Below are 18,821 nucleotides of genomic sequence, written 5' to 3' on the forward strand. Positions count from 1 at the left end.
AGAAGGCAGGTAGGCACAGAGCCTGTTTAATGCTCCCTGGAGATTACAGTTCTCCCCATTATTTTAAACAGAATATATACGATTCCCTCCCAAGCTTTGTAGACTTCAGTTTGAAGGAACCCCACAAGGGAATTCAGCTATGTCATAGCTGAGTAATTCCTGTAGGGACTAGAAGTGCCACAGGATAGGATTTACTTAAACTACAGGATGTGTTTCCCTTAACTTTGGATATTGTCAGATCTCTAAGTGTCCTGGTATACCCACAGAGAGAAAAAGTACAGGTGGAAGGGACTCTCTGCACAGCTCCCCCTCTCTTTTCCTAATTTCAGCAAGACACCTTTCGTTACTCTGTAATCTCCACTGACAGCTGTATTGACAGTCTCATTGTAGACTCTTGACACCATAACGTGTACTGTGGGATGCTTTTTGCAAGGGGGAATGATCCAGCCTTCTCCACTCCAGTTCATACCCAAATACAAGAAATACAAGAAATACAAGGTTTTCCTTGTCCTTCACCCCCACAAGGTGGCTCTCAGTCTGCAGTGTCCTTGCATAAGAGAGTGAAAGTCCATACAGGCATCTTGTAGCCTCTACAGATAAGGAACGTTAAATTACAGTAAAAGACAAGCTTTGTGTTTTAAATACTTGTTTTGTTTAAGTTTTAACTTTGGCAAAAAAGTCAAACAATAAGCCACTGCAAGAGAAACAGGATATATCCATGATTTACATTCCCATCTGTAAAGCTACTGAGGAAATAAACTTTATGGATGAGCAATGCAGGCTGTGGGGACTGGAGGCAGTATACTCTTAAGTCTTTCATGCGATGATGATCTTGATGGTCCCAGAGAAATCCACAGGTGTACAATACACCAGCAACTCAGGTGTTTGCTAATTTGTTCATTATTTAGAACTCAAATTAGAAATTAGACACTGAGCACATTCTGTCCTTGGATATGTGTATCATCTAACTTACATGAATGGGTCAGCTATCCACACTATTCCATGGCAGAGATTTTCTCAGTACAGAGCAGTAATTCAGACTTGGTCCCGTTGTTTCCAGTTGAGGTAATTTTTTAATTAGTAAATATATTTATAGAATAAGAGTTAAGCTTTCTGCTTTCACCTGTCCTCATGCTGTAGTTGTGTTTGATTTTACAGGACCAAGTTGGGGCGGAAGGATCTCAGCAGGTCACAGTCAATCCTGATGCTTTGGAAATTCTGCAAGTCAAGAGAAGGAAAATGCAGCTGTACAAGTAGTAAACAGGAACACGACATAATACAAATAGATTTTCATCCTATCCTACAAATCCTGTACCTTCTCCATTTTTCTGGAAAGCACAATAGATGGCATCTAAGAATTTTTTGGTTTTAAGAAACAAGCTAGACATTGCAACTTGTAACTGATGTTTCTAATTTGTGTGTGGATATTTTGTGATTTATCACTATATGTATTACAGAGGTTGATATTTATTTAAAGCTGTAAATGAAATTAATACTAGATGACTGGCAGGCTCAGCTTTGTACTACAGATGAATGAACCTGATTAGTAGAATATAAAATCATTTGTATTGAATAAATCTGATGAATCTGGTTCCATACTTCCAGTCTTTAGAGATTTATATGTTCCCGTATCATTGGCACCATTGACTTAAGAGAATATGAAAACATGATTTAGGTGGCTTAACGGATGAACAAGACAAGGGCCAGTGAAAGCAAAGTTATTGACTAACCAAAGGCATATTTTTTAGTGGACAACACAGAATTTGTTCTTGATTAACAGGAAATATTCAGATCCCATTTAGTTCTTCAGTTTTTTATCAAATCTTCCAAAACAAAAAGAATCAAAATTAGTTCCTTAGAAACTAGACAGCTATTGATAGATTAGGAAGCTTCTTAGAGAAGCTAATAAACCCTGGTATTCAGATGAAGGAGACATTACTGTTTTAAATGATTGACTCTGCTGGCAAACATATCTATTTTTTGTATCTTGATTTAATACCAATCCCTTGTTTTCCAATTTCCTGTATAGAGTTACAGAATCATTGGGCAAAAGATATATAATTATACTTGCAAAACTTGTGAAAACCAAAAATTAGCCAATAGATTTAGACTTTTTTTTTTTTCTGACAGGATTTAATACCCTCTAGGTATGAGTTGAAGTTAGGCACATACATGCTATCGTAGACCTGGAGTGGAATAAGTAATCCTCCTCTCATCAGGAGTAAATAAGATATTTCTACTAGTGATTTATTTTAGTTTTTACTTTTTCAATCTGGAACTCACCACTGACGGAATTTAGGGTCATTTGCCTTACAGAAATGCTTTTAAAAATAATTTTCGTGCCTGATCTTCCCTCCTCAGATCATTCTAATGGCTCCAGTCTTGCAAACACAGGCAAACGATCAATTTCATGTATGTGAAAAATGGCATTGGCTTTAGAAGCACAAACCACTGGCTGTGAGGTGGATAAGAACTGGTATTGCTTTAGTTTCCAAACTGTTTTGCCTACAAAGTGAGTGTTTATTTCAAAGCCCCCAACAGAAAAGCTGTCATGGAGCTTCTAGAAAACACTCAAAGGTTATTTCCAAGATGGTGATCAAGAATGCCCAGCTAGGGCCAAGAGAAACCTTCAGTGTTCTTGGTAAAGAAAAGTTGGGGGAAAGGTTAAGAACAAATATCTCAAACTTACCATTTGCCATTCGAAAACAATGTCTCCTATTGATCTGATAATGACTCAGATTGAATTTTGTATTTAATCCAACGCAGAAATGTTGTCACCTGGGTATAAACTCCTGGCTTGTTTTTCAAACCACACTGATCACCCCAGCTCACAATGCCATATACATAATAGGAACCACTTTCTACACAAATTAGAGGACCTCCAGAATCTCCCTGATGAGAAAAGACATACAAGATTAGTTCAAAATATGAAGCGAAACATTGACCAATATACGAATTCCCTTCTCTTATCAAAAGAAGACTTTGAAGCTGGAGTGATGTTTTTTTCTCCTAGCAGGGGTACCAAAAGGTGCTGATTAATTCCCAGGTAGACTTGCAGTTCTGGAACCGGGTCAAACAATACTAGACTTCTCTGGACATAAGTTTCTACTTAAGTCTGTAATGTGTCCAAAGTCAAATGAAATTTCCCAGGCATAAAAGTAGCAGGCGTTCAGAGCCTGAGCTGAGAAAGATAAAAGTGTGATCCTTAGCATAAAAGAAAACACCTGATCTTCCTCACCCTGATCCCCTCAAATAACAATTATTACTCTAAGCTGGTTGATCTCATTTTCAGTTTTATTGGTGATTTCTATTGTAAGTATGCTTGCAGTGGTAGTTTTCACCACAGGAAGCATTGTTCAAGCTCCTCGCCATACTTATAACAGTATAAATACGAGCTGGCTTCACGTTTTCACTAGCTGTAAGGAAATATCAGTCCTGACTTCTTGAGTAAGTATAAGCTCTGATAGTGAAAATCAGATGAGAATTGTTCCTTATGGTAGAGGCTGTAATAGAATTGAGAGGAAAAGGGCAAGAATTCGAGTTATTATGACGATCTGCCTCAGAAGCCACCTTTCCCAGGCTATTCTTGAGCTCCGATAGATCTGCCTGTGGCTGACAGCAATGACATTAGCTCTAGGGGTATACATCTCAAGCTGTATGGAAGAAAGACTATGGCTGTTGAAATGATACACTGATGGATGAAACGGATAGATACATATGGAGTACCCTACCAAAGCTTTTGCTCTGCACAGCCCGACTATTTACACACAAAATTAGTGTTCAAATACAGAAAAAGCAACAGACCTGACAAGAATCAGTTCCAGGTCTCCGAAGATTTCCTGCACAAAACATGCTTTCATCCAGTCTCTGATCATATGCTCTGGGTGCATTGCATTGCTTATGCGAAATCAGCCTGACACGGGCATCTAACAGCTGATGGGACAGGTCATCTGTGGGACATACACCGAAAAAACTGAGTCACCTTCCTCACGTTCCTGTTACATCCTGTCCTTTTTCAAAATACAAATTTGCTTGCCTTACGGATGGGAAAGGGTAAAGAGCAGGAAGGGGCTCATGGTCTAGCCTGGGAAGAAAAGAAGTATCTGTCTGCATTGATAAGGGTTAGAGTCTGAGCCTGAAAGCTTCACTCTGGACACTGAGCTGTTGCGCGACCAAAAGCAAAGTCACGCATTGAGAAGCAAGCTCACATCAGCTCTGCATGTAGCAATAGTATCCTGCTTTTCAAAGGTGCTGGTTGTCTGCAGCTCCCACTACTTCCAACAGTCCTTAGAGCTGCTCAGCACTTCTCAGGCTGGTGCCATTAGATGTTTTAGTACGTGGGCTAATGAAACAGATGAAAACTGAAAATCATGCAATATTTAAAGGCAATCATTAATTATAGTGAATCTAAAGACATAACTTGACATCTAAAGGCAATAGCCAGAGTTTCAAAGCACTGCCATCTGTAGATAACCAAAGATGGTTTTTAAGTTTGGTTCTGCTTGAGTTTCAGGAAATTTTCCATTTCTGCAGTGATTTCCTGAAATGCCAATAATAGCTCTGTGCAAAGAAGGAGCCATCTAGTTTGAACATGTACAGGGTACTTGATATTCTTTGTAGGAAAAAAAAATACAAAAATTCCCTGTATACTTTTTAAGAGACTTTTTATTTGGAACTTTTAATCCATGTCTATTAAATTCTGTTGGTGCCTTCTGATCAAATATACACGCTAGTCTCTTGTGGACTTCAATGAGACTTACATCAGAAGGAAGAATTTGGCCCTACGTACCATATCAGGCTGTATCAGTCACAAAGCACTAGGACACCTACTGCAGCCTCAGTGACACATTTTCCTTCTGCTGCTTTACAGCAACACATCAATCAGGACAGGAGAAAATGCATTTTTCAGAAAATTGCCATTATCTTTTTTAAAGCATAGTAATTTCTCCCCTCAGGATTTACCGTGGGCAAGAAAGTTGGACAGAGCTGGTTGAACTTGAAAAGCTTTGGATTTTTTTTATTTTTCAGTGCATCTGAAGATCCAGATGCTGCTTCTGAAAAACTTTATCTGATCCAATGGGCTGGAAAAGCACGTGGAAGTGCCAGTCTGTCTTGGTCTTGTCTTAAAACACACGAGCTGTACTATAGCTTCTCTCTTGATATTTCTTGCTTCAGTGGCTGGCTCCAGATGAAATCACGACAAAATGTGTCAGATGACAAACAACAACAAAAAAACATGTAGGGGATTTTTTCAGAACTCTGAAAAGTTTGGTGTGCCTGGCAGTTGGAGATTTCTGCTAATGAATCATTTCCACAGGAGGGTTTTGCTGTTCTTAATTTTTAATTCTGTGCCTTGGTTTACTCTGTGCCTAGCCCTGCATTTGTGTCTAGCAATTGCCACTAAAAGTCCCAGCTCACCTTGCCATCGAGCTACCAATCAAACTCCAGCAAGCCCTCCTGAGCTCACATACCTGTCTCTGTCGCGCCCCATCCTGAAATGAAGCAGTTAGTCCCAACAGGAAATTCAAAGTCTGGCAGACACGCTGTTTTCACATACTTTGTTTCCGTGGCACATTGGCCATCAATTGGCTTCAACTTAAGTAATGCTGGAGACAAAAAAAAACAACCACAAAATGGATTCATAACTAGTTTTAATCCCTAGCTGTTACTGTCAGCCTGTACCACAACTCTGTGCAAGGCTCCATGCAACTGATATACTGTTTGCACTACATGCTGAACCTGTCCCTATATTATTTTTAATCCCCCCCCACATGATTTTTCCCTACCCATCATGATTCCTCTCCCAGTGATTCACAGGGGTGTAAGCCACAATATGGCCTAATTATTTCCAGTACACATTCTCAGAGGGGAATTTCATACTGATCTCAGTTCTAGGGAGGTGCTTTCAGACAACTGATTAAATAAAAAGGATTTACCAATATCATTGTATGGGACATTATCCTTCGTTCTGTATCTGTGATGCATGATGACCTTCTCCACATCAAATATTTGCTCTTGATGTTCTCTCCTCTTGAGGTTTTGCTTTCCAAGGGCCACTTGGAGATTTTCTGCTTCGTGTCTGCAAAAAGAGTAAAGTAAATCACATTAGCCGTTGTGGTGGTGCAGAAATTACAGATGTTGTCTAACAGTGGTGAAAACCTGCAGCTTAAGTATCTTAAAGTCAAGATATTGTTTCCTGTTGTAGAGCATGATGGGAGGATTTCCAAAGGTTGTTATAAGAGAGCTTAGTTGAGCAAGCTGCAGTGCTGGACAATACATGTACTCTTAGCTTGTTGCAATCATAAAATAAAATGTAATTAAAGCTGCACAAACATTTTTGTTGCTTTTTTTTTAAAAAAACCTAATTTTTTGACATTTAATTGTTAATTTTTATTCTGGGGGAGAGCAGCAGTGTGCAAATAGTCTATTATTGCAGCTGTGATGATGAGTGAATCATAGAATCACCCAGATTGGAAAAGACCTCCAAGATCATCTAGTCCAACTGTCCACCCACCACCAATATTTCTCCACTAAACCATGCCCTTTATTACATCTAAATGTTTACTGAACACTTCCAGAGAGTTGTAAGGTTCTTCAACAAAAGTGCTTAAGGAAATATCATATTCTAAGCTGGCTGGCACATAAACAATTGGAAGAAAAAAGCATGTTTGGGCTGTTCTTGAGATATTAATCATGCTGCAATTTGCGATTTCGCTCATGGTATCCCAATATCCCCTGAGGTTTTCATAGATCCCTTCTTTCATATGTCATAAAAATTTGTTCTAGTCCTCTTTTCCTCTCACACTCTTGTTTTAGATCATTTTAGGTGACTGGAGTGTAAGTTTAAATTGTAATTTCAGCAAGCACCATTTTTTAAAGTGTATGTGCGTATTTTCCTGTGTATATACATTTTTTCATGTATTTTTCCTTTCAATTTGATACCCAGAAATAATTTGGATTGTAAATCATTTCAATTCCAAGTTGTCTTTAATGGCTACCTTGTTTTTCATATTTTTATTTGCCCTAGGCATAGGACATGCACATACTCAACACAGTGTGCAGCAGTAAGAACCCAGCATGATTGAATTAGCACTCCACCACAGAAGTGTTTTTCTCTTCTTGAAAACTTTCTCTGCAGAGATACCATCCAGGGGTGCTTGCCAGCTGTACTCTTAGTTCCTCCATAGATTCTCTTGAGTCCACTTCGAACTTCTGGTTGTCCACAGGTTTCGAACATTTCATTTTCTTGCTGTTGGCTCTCCCCACCTGTTTTGGAAGAAAAAGCAACATGTACTGCAGAAATAATATCAGACAGGAGGAGTTAAGTAACAGGCAGTGAGTGACCTGCTCATCTGGACCACTTGTGCATGGCCAACCAGCTCACTTCTAATGCATTACTCTACCTGTTCCAGAGCACAGTGAAACATCACAGAAGTCCCATTCCACTTTGCCATTTTTTCTAATGAAGCACCAGGGCTTTTGATCCTCATCAGGATTTCTGAAAGGAATGGTTGAGAACATCAGTCAACTAAAGTGGGGAAATCTCCTTGAAGCTGCACAAAGGAACCGAGAATGCTTATGAGAGCACACTTATGCTTCCACAAGACAGCCAAGCTTCAAGAGACACTCATCATAAGATTTGATAAAGAAGATAACTAAGATAATGGAGTGGTACTGCTGCCATTTTACTGTCTCCACACCTATCTTAACCCTAAGAAAAACAAAGAAAATGAGGACTGTTTCTGGAATCTTCACTTCAGTAACAGTGGCATCTCCAACATCTCCATATTTTACAGAGGGGCATTGTCAAGAGAGATACCAGTTTTGAATACCATGATTTTAGCAAATTCATGGGAGCAATTTGTATTCAAAGATCTATTTGATACAACTGGTTCTTCAAAATGTTACCTGCAGAAGTTATGTTCCCCAATGCCATAAGACTCAGCATCCTCCATAAATGCATTAATAGAGAAGTCCAGGAGCATGTGGGAATTCCAGTGCAGGCAAGTCCTGCCATTCTCTGCTTGGTTCACTCTTCCTCTGTAATAAAAGGAGTCCTCTTCATAACAATCATCCGGTCCTGTAAGACCATGTTGATATGAAAGAGTCTTTTCTGTCATTCCTTGCCTAAAGTGGTTCTTTTCCCCTCTCTTCCTTGCCTGGCATTAATTTTACAAAGGATCAGAAGGGCTCACAGGGTTACATAGTGATAGTCCTTATCCTGGATAGACGAGAAATGAGTTATGTCCCAACATCTCTCCAGCATAAGCTCCACTGACTTCAAGTGCCCAAAGGCTCTTTACAGGCTAAGACCTAGCAGCTAAGATGTGTTTCAATGACAAAGCAAAATCTCTCCTTCAGTGGCCAATGCAAGAAATGGTATTGGAGGGATGAGGCAGAGCTGGGTGCAGAGCTGTTATCATGACAGAGCAAGGGGTGTGCCAAAAGTAAGGTTGCAGGGTTATAAACCTAAACTGTAGGGGGGATGGTGCAAAGGTCACCTGCAACAAAGAGCAATCCGTGTTATGTTACGAACTTCAGTCAGTCATCAGTAAGGCTGACTGCGAGGTGAGGGCGATCTGGGGAGGTTTGACCCCTAGCCTCTCCCCTGGACCCATGACTTACCGATCTCACAAAACCTCCCTTTGTAAGGTTCAGGGCACTTGCAGGTGAATTTTGATCTGATTCTGTGCCGTATACAGGTTCCTCCATTTTTGCAAGGGTTTGGCCTGCATTGTAAAGAAGCTGTGAAGGCGAAAATCAGAGAACAGTGCTGTAATTCTGCTGGACGCATTATAGCCATTCATACCCCCAACTGAAGTCAGGGAAAACCCCCATTTAGCTTTGTAAGAGCTTCAAAATACCTGCCAGCATGGGGTTCATTAGTGACCGACCCATCAAAACGTACACAGAGCATGAATCACCCAGCATCATCCCCACAGATGGGACCTGCAGCTGACACAGGCCCAGCCCCACTGCCCCCCACAACGTGGGAGCTGTGCCTGCTGGGCTGCACTCACCTTTCTGGCAGTCTGGTAGCTTGTAGGGATGGCTGCAGCTGCACCGATAGTAAGGTTTGGTTAATGTAACAAGGCAGTCTCCTCTGACACAGTTGTTGTCCACACACGTGTCCTCCACTGCAGGAAAACAGAAATACCATTTCATCCACGTCCATGAGCGCACGAGAGCTGTGCCCTCACAAGGTGATGGGAAGGCATGTTTCTTCTGACCCACAGAATCAGAGAACATCTCAAGTTGGAAGGGACCCACAAGGATTGAGTCCAACTCCCGGCTCCACAGAGGGCCACCCAAAAAATCAGACCATATGTCTGAGAGTGTTGTCCAAATAAATGCTCCTTGAACTTCAGCAGCTTGGTGCCATGCCCGCTGCCCCGGGCAGCCTGTTCCATGCCCACCACCCTCAGCTGCAGACCCTTTATCTTCTCCCCACCTGACCCTCCCCTGATGCAACACCATGCTATTCTATCTGGCCCTTTCACAGTCCCCAGAGAGCACAGCTCTGTGCTGCTGCTCTGCTCCCTATGGGGAGCTGTGGGCCGCCATGAGGACTCCCCTCAGCCTCCTCTGCTCCGGGCTGAGCAAGCCTCACATAACTTGTCCCTCAGACCCTTCACCATCTTTGTAGCACTCCTCTGGAGGCTGCCCCAGGGGTTGTCAGAAGACAGAAGTGTGTTTTCTGCACATCTGAAGTGCATGATGCCAACGTTGCTTTAGACAGACTCCGGCCTGCACCTATTGACATAGCTGCAGTGAGCTGCTAAATTTCTCCCTCCAGTGAGCAGGGGGTTTATAAAGCCCTGTACTCGCTTCTGTTGCCTCAGCTGCGAGAACAAGCAATGTCGGTCAGCAAAAGAGTGATTACCTTTCTCACATGTATCCCCGGTATAGGGCATGGGGCAGTGGCAGGTGAAATTGTTTCCTCTCATCTCACACTGGCCGTTGTTCTTGCAGGGGTTGGAGGAGCACAGATCTTCTAGGGTAGGGACAGAGAGCTTTTAGTTTTTCTTTCATCTTCTTGCCAGCATTTTTTCTTGTGTGTGTTTTTTGTGTGGCAGGTGCCACCACAGGGCTGTGCAGAAGGCTGGGCAAGCATCCACCATAACACATGCCATGCTGACAGTTGGCCCAGCAGCGGCAGCAGCTATGGATTGCTGCGGAGCCTCCTGCAAGCTGTACGGCGTAGAGCCTGGGGATGCCCAGCTCCCTTTACAAGCCTGTGACGGAGCACATTTGCTTCTGCAGTAGAAACAGACCTGTTAAGAACCAGAGCTGGCCCTGGGCACCTGCCTCCATGCCATTGGTGTGGAGTTGCCTAGACCTGGCATTGCCCTAGTTGCAACCTAGCACTAGAACTCCCTTGGAAAAGCCAGAGGAGAGATGTTGCAGACAGTTTCCCACCTCTCCTCTTGTGTTCCCGCAGCAGTCCAGGGCATCCTTTCCTGCTCAGTAAAGTTCAGTAGAATACAAAAAGAAAGAAGAAAAAAAAAAAGGAAACCTGCTCTACATTTGGTTCCCAGCACAAATACAGAATATATATCCCATGAAAACAGCAATTACGTCTTACAGTGTCTATAGACAAATAAGCCTGTGTTTTTTTGTAGTAGCAATCAGAAATGTTCTGCATGATCAGAATCCATCCTGTGAAATCCAGAGATAAAACACAGGCTCCTTACAAGAGAAACACAAAAGAGAACACAGCAAACAATCCTCCCCGCTCATCCCTTTGAAGCAGGCGTTCTGCAGGCAGGCTGGCAGCCGAGCCCTGCCACGCACTGCATACTGGGACTGGGATTTCACTCCTTCCTCACCCCCTGCCTGCCCCCAGGAGTACCTTGCTGGATACTTCTGTAGATAGGAGGTAGTTCGAACCAAGGTTCCCCCACGCTCATAATCTGATGGAAGGGTTCCTCCTCCTCCTGTGTGTATTCATCATAGTACTCATACTCATAATCCTCATCTGTAGGGGAAGGAAACATGGAAAGGTTATAACTGCTACAAAGCCACCTCTGTGTGTGACTGTCCCAGCTGGGGAGAACCTACTGCGGTGCCTGGAGGGGACATGGATGTTTCTTCCTTGGTTGGTGGTAAGGCCCATGCAGACATGGATGAATCCAATTGGATGAGAGGGAACGGTCTCAAGTTGCACAAAGGAAGTTTCTGGCTGGATATTAGGAAAAACATCTCTGAAAGAGTGGTGAGACACTGGCACAGGTTGCTCAGGGAGATGGTGAAGTCACTATCCCTGTAGGTGTTCAAGAAACATGGAGATGCGGTACTTATGGACTTGGTTTTGCGAGCAGTATCAACGGTAGGTGGACAGTTGGATGTGAGGATCTTAGAGGTCTTTTCCAGTCTTAATGATTTTATGATTCTAAGTGCCCTGGGAAGAGGAAGTTCTACAAGAAGAGGCTTCCTTTGTCTTGCTGCTTCAAATGCCAGCTCCTTGAGGATACACAGCTTTGTTTGGGCAGCGAGCCTGCAAGCCCACAGGGCCTCTCTAAGGAAGCAGTGCTCCCCAGTGTGCTGCAGGACAGGTGCCACAAAGCACGTGTTTGCTTGATGGAGAACCTGGAGCTGCACCAGGCTGTGTCTGGGGCAATCGATTTGCATGGGCACATTGGCACCCATGGAAGCCCTGCCGGCATGTCAAAGACAAGCTATGGTAATGAGCACAGCTAAACTGTGTGCAGAGATTTTAAAAAGCTCTCCCCTAGGGCCGGACTGATGGCCCCATGGATAATGCTCTGCCTTGAACTGATTATCGACTATATTATCTTAGTTTTCTCTCCTCATTCATTCCCTTGCAGCCTTTATCTTTATTCTTTCTTTGCTTCTGAAAAAAAAATAAAAAATTCCACTTTTGTACAATGGGTGTTTTATATTTCATATTAAAATAGAATCATCTTTTTTTTTTTCTTCTTTTTTTTTCCTTCCTACATGCCAACTCTCGTTTCTCACAAAAAAAAAAAAAAGAGAAAAGTTTCACCTCATTTATTGCTATGTCAAGTCAAGACTCCTTTTACTCAGCTCATTATTTCCACAGGAGCCGAGTCTCGACAGTGTGCAAGTGTTGCAGAAGTGTGCACTGTGCTGAGGAACAGAAGGATCTCGCTGGAAGATAAGGACATTGTCTACCGTGAACAAAATTAAATTTAATGTGATGTAGTTAAGAAAGGAAAACAAAAAGAAGGCTTTGCCTGAAATGCAACCTGCAAGCTCACTTTGTCTAAGGGGAGATTTTGCAGGCGGACTCAAGTTTGAGGGAATATTGTGGAGGAGCCTGGTTTTGTTTCCCCTGTTTATTTTCAAAATCTTAGCAGGGAACGCCAGCTTTTGTTCCACAGGTGCTTTAAGGAGCTATTCGGAGAGACAGGGTAGCCGTTTCTCTGTCTTTCTTCTCTAAAAGACATAGCTGATAAAAGTTGTGAAGGACGAGTGGAGGAGTTGTGGCTGCCGAGAGCAGCCCGCAGACATGCCCAGCATGCTGTACAAGGAGCGCGAGGGCTTTGCTGAATTGATAGAAGAAAAACAAGTGCTCCAAACAAGCACAGAGAGCAAAGCTGTTGCAGAAGCATCTACCAACTGCTCAGTGTAAGGACGGTGCTCAGAAATGATGATACCGTCACTTCGTTTTGCTGCGTTAGTACCATCTCTTAGCAATGAATCAATCATTCATTAAACACCATAAGAATAAAGAAGAACAGACCCCCCTGACTTGGGTACATCAAACAAAGATGTCTTCCTGTTTATCACTGCTATATCACTAAATAACTATTTGGCTTCCACATCTCTTACTTAAGAAGTGTTCCCATTCCATTTTTTTTTTTAATTATTCATAACAAGCCATGGGTTTAGTAAAGCAAAAGCAACATCTTTTTTAATCTGAGCACATAATTAACACACAAAATCTGATACACTGGTTGATTTAAACACATTACTAAATCAGAGTTCTCATTCTTTGTAAGTGCTGGAAAACCTTAACGTGCTTAAAAAAGCAGTGATCTGACATTTGTCACCGAAATGTGACTATTACATGAAATTAAATTAGACATCCTGCATGCAAATTTTCAAAGAATAACTTTCTTCTGTGTAGTACAAAAAAAAAAAAAATCCCCCCATAATTGATAGGCAAGAGATTGACTTTTAAAGCTTCAAGTCAGCTTTGAGGTCTGGGTGATCTTTTAAACTGCTCAAGCTTTCATCTGCACTTTTTCACGTTGCCGAGAACCATCAATCACGTAATGGATTTCTGATCAATATCCTCTTGTTCGTTAGCTTACACGGGCTCTCTCTTATAGGGAGAACAGATATCCCGATGCTGGCAGTCACACTGTTTTCAAAACCTTGCCTGGATCAAGTCATGACTAATGTTCCAAGTGGGAAAGTGATGCATTAGGATACCATCGAGTGACCCGAATGGCAAGGTAACTTTGTTGGACTGCAGTTGTCGAGATGAGTGATGTGCAAATTTAAAGCTTATTGCCGACATTGAAAGTGCCCAGCGTTTATTCAAGCTCTCTGAACCTCTGGGGACAAACTGAAATCTGGCCTAATTTAAGCAGGATGAGTTTTCCTGCCACCTCACTAAATACTTTCTGTCTGTGGGTCTGTGAATAATATAAAGTTATTTTTATGAAGCTGAAATTGCAATGGCACTTCAAATATCAGTAGGTCTCCCACTTGCTTCTGCACAGACCTCTTGGTATTTCCTCCCTTCCACACAGGCTTTGGCTGCGAGCATTCGTGACTTCAGAAAGAAATTGCAAAAGGAATAAGAACAGCGAGCAGCCAAACCCTCACTCCTTTCAAACTGTTTCAGGGCTGTTCCACAGGCCTTGCAGTGCCTGCCTGTTGCAGTTGAGGGATGTGGAAACTAAATACTGATCTGGAAATGTATTTGCTGTGAACATTCTATAAGGAGAGCAACCTTAATCTGGGGCAAGAATCAGCGCTGTATGGATATAGGGCCACAGAACTCACAGCTTGGAACACAGTGCCAGCAGAATGAAGAGGAACGTAGAGTGAGTAGTAAAAGTGTGCGTGTGTGAAAAGGAGTAAAATGTAATACTTTACTATCAATTGTAAGCTCAGCTCTACATGCCACTGAAATCAAGAAAAGAATGGGGCTTACTCACTAAACTTAGCACTAAAACCATAATGCTCCACATAGATCAAATAAGCTGAAAAGCTTAAACTAATCCTAACGTGGTATTTACACAGTTGTCTTTTGCAGGGATGCGAGACACAAGAAGGCCTGGGAGTGCAGGCCATGCTGCCTGTCCAAAGTCCAGTGACTTCCTATTTGATCTCAAGTGTTGCTTTAAGCGCTGCAAAGCTATGCATGAAGTTAAAACTCAACACTGACCACCACCTGTGGTCTCGATGGACTGAGCTGCCAACATCTCAGGCTTGCATGCAGAATTTAAGGGAAGAAAACAAAGCCACTTACCATTCAGCAGGTTGGCCAGGGAGGACCAGGAAGTCTGCATGGGATAAAGAAGGCCAGAGTCAGTTTTTGGAAACAAATCCAAGGTGGGGCTTCGCTTATGGCACAACCCATGGTGGCTGTCTCTTTGCCCCAGTGCTGGGCATCCAGATAAGTCCGTTGCCCACTCCAGGGATGCCCAAACGGTACTTTTAAGAGTTCTTTCAAAATTATCAACATTTCTGATAAAACCACGTTGTTCCCAGCAATCCACAGTGGAACTCCAGCTTCTCTGAGCATCCAGCCAAAGTTGCAGCGTGCTTTTGAAACACCGGTCTCAAACAAGTTAATTGCTTCTTTGCTTATTAAGTGATGGTGTTTATCTAATAGCACTGCAGCCAGCTACCAGGGCACTTCCTTCCCTTGAGGAAATGCCATACGTTCACCCTCTGACATGGGGCTCCAGCCTTTCCTCTTTGGCTTATGATCAAGGGCAAATGACAAAAGGGAGCAGGAGGAGGAGGAAAACAGTGCTCAGCTTTTGAAAAGTGAGCGAGGCAGAAAGGGAACATACCAGCATCACATCAGGACTCACATCAGGAACCCATGCAGAGGTGTCAGCATGCATCCCCTTTGGTGTAAATCACAGCTGCAGACAGGGCTACCTAGCTTCAATAAGAACATGTGTGCTAACAGGCATATAGGAAATGATGTGGAGCTGCTATGCCAACATTCTCAGTTAAACCCTGGCTGTGACCAGGAGCAAATGAATAAGCAGCAGTGAACAAAAACCTTGCCACGTTACTGAGAACAACTCACACCTGCTGCTACTCCATGTCTCATGCATCTGGGGTTGCCTGGGGCCTGCCCACATCCCCCTGGAGGCTGGGAGTGGGGGCTTTTCTGCTTGGCTCCCAGTGCATGGGGGGCTCAGAAGACCAAATTTCACCTTTTGGTCCCACACATGGGCTTTTTATGGCGCTGCATGTCTGAGGCCAGTAAAGAACCCCTCTTCTTCCCTCCTCTAAGCATGAACTTGCCCTTTCCTATATGCCACGTGGGGGGCTGCAGGGCATGGGAAGTGGAACATGGGAGGTGGGATGGAGGACATGGGATGGGGAACGTGGGAGGTGGGATGCAGTATGAGGGAGGTGGGATGGAGGACATGGGATGGGGGACACAGAATGGGGGAGGTGGAATGTAGCATGCAAATGGTGCAATAGGGGACACGGGATGTAGGATGTGAGCGGTGGGATGCAGGTGGGGGTACAGGAAGGGGACTACAGGCAGGGGACAGAGGATGGAAGCCTGGGGGGGCAGCACAGCAGCATGGCAAGGCCCCTCGCCACCGTGCCGTATTGCTCATGGCCAGCAGAGGAGGATCTTGTCCTTCCAACGAGGTGCGATACTGCTCCCAGCCTGGAGCAAGATGCGAACAAAAGGAGGAGAAGCGGGGGGAGAAGAAACGAGGCTGTGGGACTTGTTTCGCCAAACAGCCTCCCTTGTGCAGCCCGGCACTGGTACTTTGTGCGTTTTCTCAAGAGGGAATAAAATCGCCAGATCCTGCTCACAGTGGGTCCATAGAGATGGGGGGATGAAGCTGGAAGAATTCGTGGAGAGCAATTTTAAATTTTATGACGTTAGGCTCATAAAAAAGAAACTCTGCAAAAAAGAAAATTCCAGGAGAGGCATTTTATGTGGGCACTGATACATAGTTTGGAGTCAATTACATTTATAGGGTGCCTAAAAAAAAAAGGGTGGGGTAATGGCTGAATTTCAAAAAAACCTAATTTCGTCTGACCTTTGTTGTTGCCATCATCATAGGGATTAGCACTTCACTAAAGCTTCGTTTCTCCAAAGACCCATCAAAACTTTGCTAATTAGGCTTTGTACAAAGGTTAAACACCATGGAGATATGATACTCTCCATTTTTCCATTTCAACTCCTCAAGAAAGGCTAATAAAAGAGAATAGATTTCAAACAACAGTGCCAGAACCGGGAGCTTTCTTATGTCTCAGGACAGAACCCTACAGCTTCTAGACAAAAATGTCCAGTTAATCTCTGGCAATCCTTTCAGAATAAGGCAGGAAGATTTGAACCTAAATTCAAGGGAAGTTATTTACAGCTGCCAAGAGCATTCTGCAGTTGAACTGTTGATTGTGTCTTGCTACCCCTTATTGCAATCAAAATGAATAATTAAAATAGAAAAGCAGGTGGAGGAACAGGCAGCACAAAGGCGACAAGGCAGGGTTAGGCTGTGCATTTACATATGTGCAAGCGAGAAGTAGTTCCAGAGAAAACAGTGTCATTATTTGAGATGGTGCAGCAGAAGGATGAAAACTGCCTCTCTATATACATGTAAATCACAATGAAGACCTACAGGAGTTCAGAAATTCAGCTGCATCTGGTATGAGTCGCTTGCTTAATTGCACTAAATCGAGGCATTTCTCCTGCAGCTCGCTGCGAAGTGGCCTCCATGGCAGCAAACCAAGCGTCGCCCTTTCCTCTGCACAGTCTCAGCCTTGCAGCCGGGGAGGCAGTGGCACGGGGCTGTGCTGGAGAGCAAGGATGGCTATTTGATCAGCTTCCACCCACGGCTCACATCTGGCACGGGGGAGCCACGAGGGCAGGCACAACTACTGCCTTTCCTCGGGAACCCCTTGATCCTGCTGACAGCTCTCAGTGGGAACCTTTGTCTGGGCTCCTCGCCAAAGGAGGAGGGAATTGACGGTTCTGATGCTCTTACAATCGGCCAGATTTTTGCCTGCAACCATCTTGGATAGTGACAGTCTTTGAACTTCAAGGCAAAATGGCTTTTCCAGCAATGACATTACATTACTCAGCCAAGGCGATGGCTGCGGTATAATGAAAGCAGGGCATATTATCATCTGGAGCACACATGCAACACATGTTGTATTTTTAGCCTGGGAAACCATTCCCATAAAGGATTCCACCAAAACCTCCAAGTTCTGCACCTCTCTGATAGCAAGCCACCTCCTGCCTGTGTGCTGAACTGCGACGTCTGCCCCAGAGTATACAGCACATTCCTTATTGACTGGTCGCAGGACTTCCAGACAAGTTTACACACAACATCTTTCTTTTATTTACCTGGTGAGGCATTGGCACAGGCTGCCCGGGGAGGTGGTGACACCACCATTACTGGAGGCATTCAGGAAATGGGGAGCTGTGGCACTGAGGGACACGGTTAGTGGGCATGGTGGGGATGGGTCGATGGATGGACTAGATGGTCTTAGTGGTCTTTTCCAACCTTAATGATTCTATGATTTTACTGGTTATTCAGTTGCAGACCCTTCCTGTGGTCACACCTGATCCAAAAGGCATGGGGATCCAGAAGAAGCACAGCACAGCTCTCACAGGTGCTGCAGGAGGCAGCCTGCTGCCCTGCACAGAAACGACCTGCTCCTGCCTTCCAAGAGATCAAAGTTTCCAAGTTAATCTTTACACCGTGGGAGATGGCCTGCTAGCAGCTGGCTGTTTTTAAAGCTGCTCACTGGTGGATGAAGTGTGTGTGTTCCCCAGTGGGGGAAGGCACAAAACCCATTCCAAGGATGTTGTGCAAACCCGCCCTGTTGCACTGACGCGTGTGCTGCGTTATCAAATGCTTTGGCAGCCAGTGCTGGGCTCACAGGTTATGCTGCTCGACTTAAAGCTTATGCAAAGTCATTAAGTCCCTTTAGTTACAGGGGATATTAACCTGCATGCTGCAGGGCATAAGCTGATTGCCCTGGGGAGCCAGAGAGACGCGTGTCCCTCCTGGAGTGCAATTAGCTGGAGGCACTCCTTGGGCTGCCTTGCCTTCCTACTGCATCAGGCAAAGTGAGGTGGTGCTGCAGGGGGCATTGCGCCTCATGGGGTGCAAAGGGAGAGAGATTCAACAGTCCTTGCTCCACTCTGCAGTGGTGCAGCTGGACAGAGTCCTGGGAGGGAAGGTACAGTGCTGGTAAGGAGAGAAGAAACGGGAGTTTATGACAGGGATGGATCCATGAGTGGGTAGAAAAAGCTAGTATAAGAAGGTGTCAGAGAGACACTTTGGGTCTTTTCACCCTAAAATATGGTTTTCCAAACACTAGAGGCATGGAAAGACCTGTGCTGCTGGTAACAGCTTCACATGTGCTGTGGACCAGCTAGGAGACAGGGATTGATGGAAAGTTTTCATAGAATCACAGAACCACGGAATCACAGAATCATGGAATGGCTTAGGTTGGAACAGACCTTAAAGATCATCCAGTTCCAACCCCCTGCTGAGGGCAGGATTGACAGGTTTTTCTTGCAATTGTTTGATCTTCATGCAATACTTTGTTCTTTTCCATTCCAATACAAAGTGCACTTGACTACTGGACTGGACATGGCTGGG

General features: G+C 43.9%; 2 protein-coding genes across 2 annotated transcripts in view; one reads left to right on the forward strand and one right to left on the reverse strand.

The window, feature by feature from the left end:
- NRAP (nebulin related anchoring protein) overlaps positions 1-1,518 on the forward strand; it is a 47,418-nt gene extending 45,900 nt beyond the window's left edge. The window contains exon 42 of the mRNA XM_021400250.1: positions 1,159-1,518. Coding sequence (XP_021255925.1) covers positions 1,159-1,257 — 99 coding nt within the window. The 3' untranslated portion in view covers positions 1,258-1,518. The remainder of the gene's footprint in view (positions 1-1,158) is intronic.
- On the reverse strand, positions 40-15,190 carry HABP2 (hyaluronan binding protein 2). The gene is made up of 14 exons (XM_021400249.1): positions 15,021-15,190; positions 14,471-14,504; positions 10,853-10,978; positions 9,884-9,994; positions 9,021-9,137; positions 8,626-8,745; positions 7,909-8,080; positions 7,404-7,498; positions 7,047-7,266; positions 5,937-6,079; positions 5,472-5,606; positions 3,805-3,950; positions 2,690-2,892; positions 40-1,218 (listed from the first exon to the last, which is right to left on the reverse strand). The coding sequence occupies exons 1-13, from the start codon at positions 15,072-15,074 to the stop codon at positions 2,716-2,718; spliced, it is 1,650 nt and encodes a 549-aa protein (XP_021255924.1). The 5' UTR covers positions 15,075-15,190; the 3' UTR covers positions 40-1,218; positions 2,690-2,715.

Source organism: Numida meleagris, chromosome 5 (genome assembly GCF_002078875.1).
Source record: "Numida meleagris isolate 19003 breed g44 Domestic line chromosome 5, NumMel1.0, whole genome shotgun sequence".
NCBI classification, from domain to species: Eukaryota; Metazoa; Chordata; class Aves; order Galliformes; family Numididae; genus Numida; species Numida meleagris.

Excerpts from the sequence above, each read along its gene's own strand:
- HABP2 (XM_021400249.1), bottom strand. The coding sequence starts at position 15,074 with ATGCATGCTGACACCTCTGCATGGGTTCCTGATGTGAGTCCTGATGTG. Across the intron at positions 9,995-10,852 it reads CTACAGAAGTATCCAGCAAG|AAGATCTGTGCTCCTCCAAC; the intron begins GTACTCCTGGGG and ends TCCCTACCCTAG. Across the intron at positions 3,951-5,471 it reads ATGGGGCGCGACAGAGACAG|ATGACCTGTCCCATCAGCTG; the intron begins GTATGTGAGCTC and ends TATGTCCCACAG.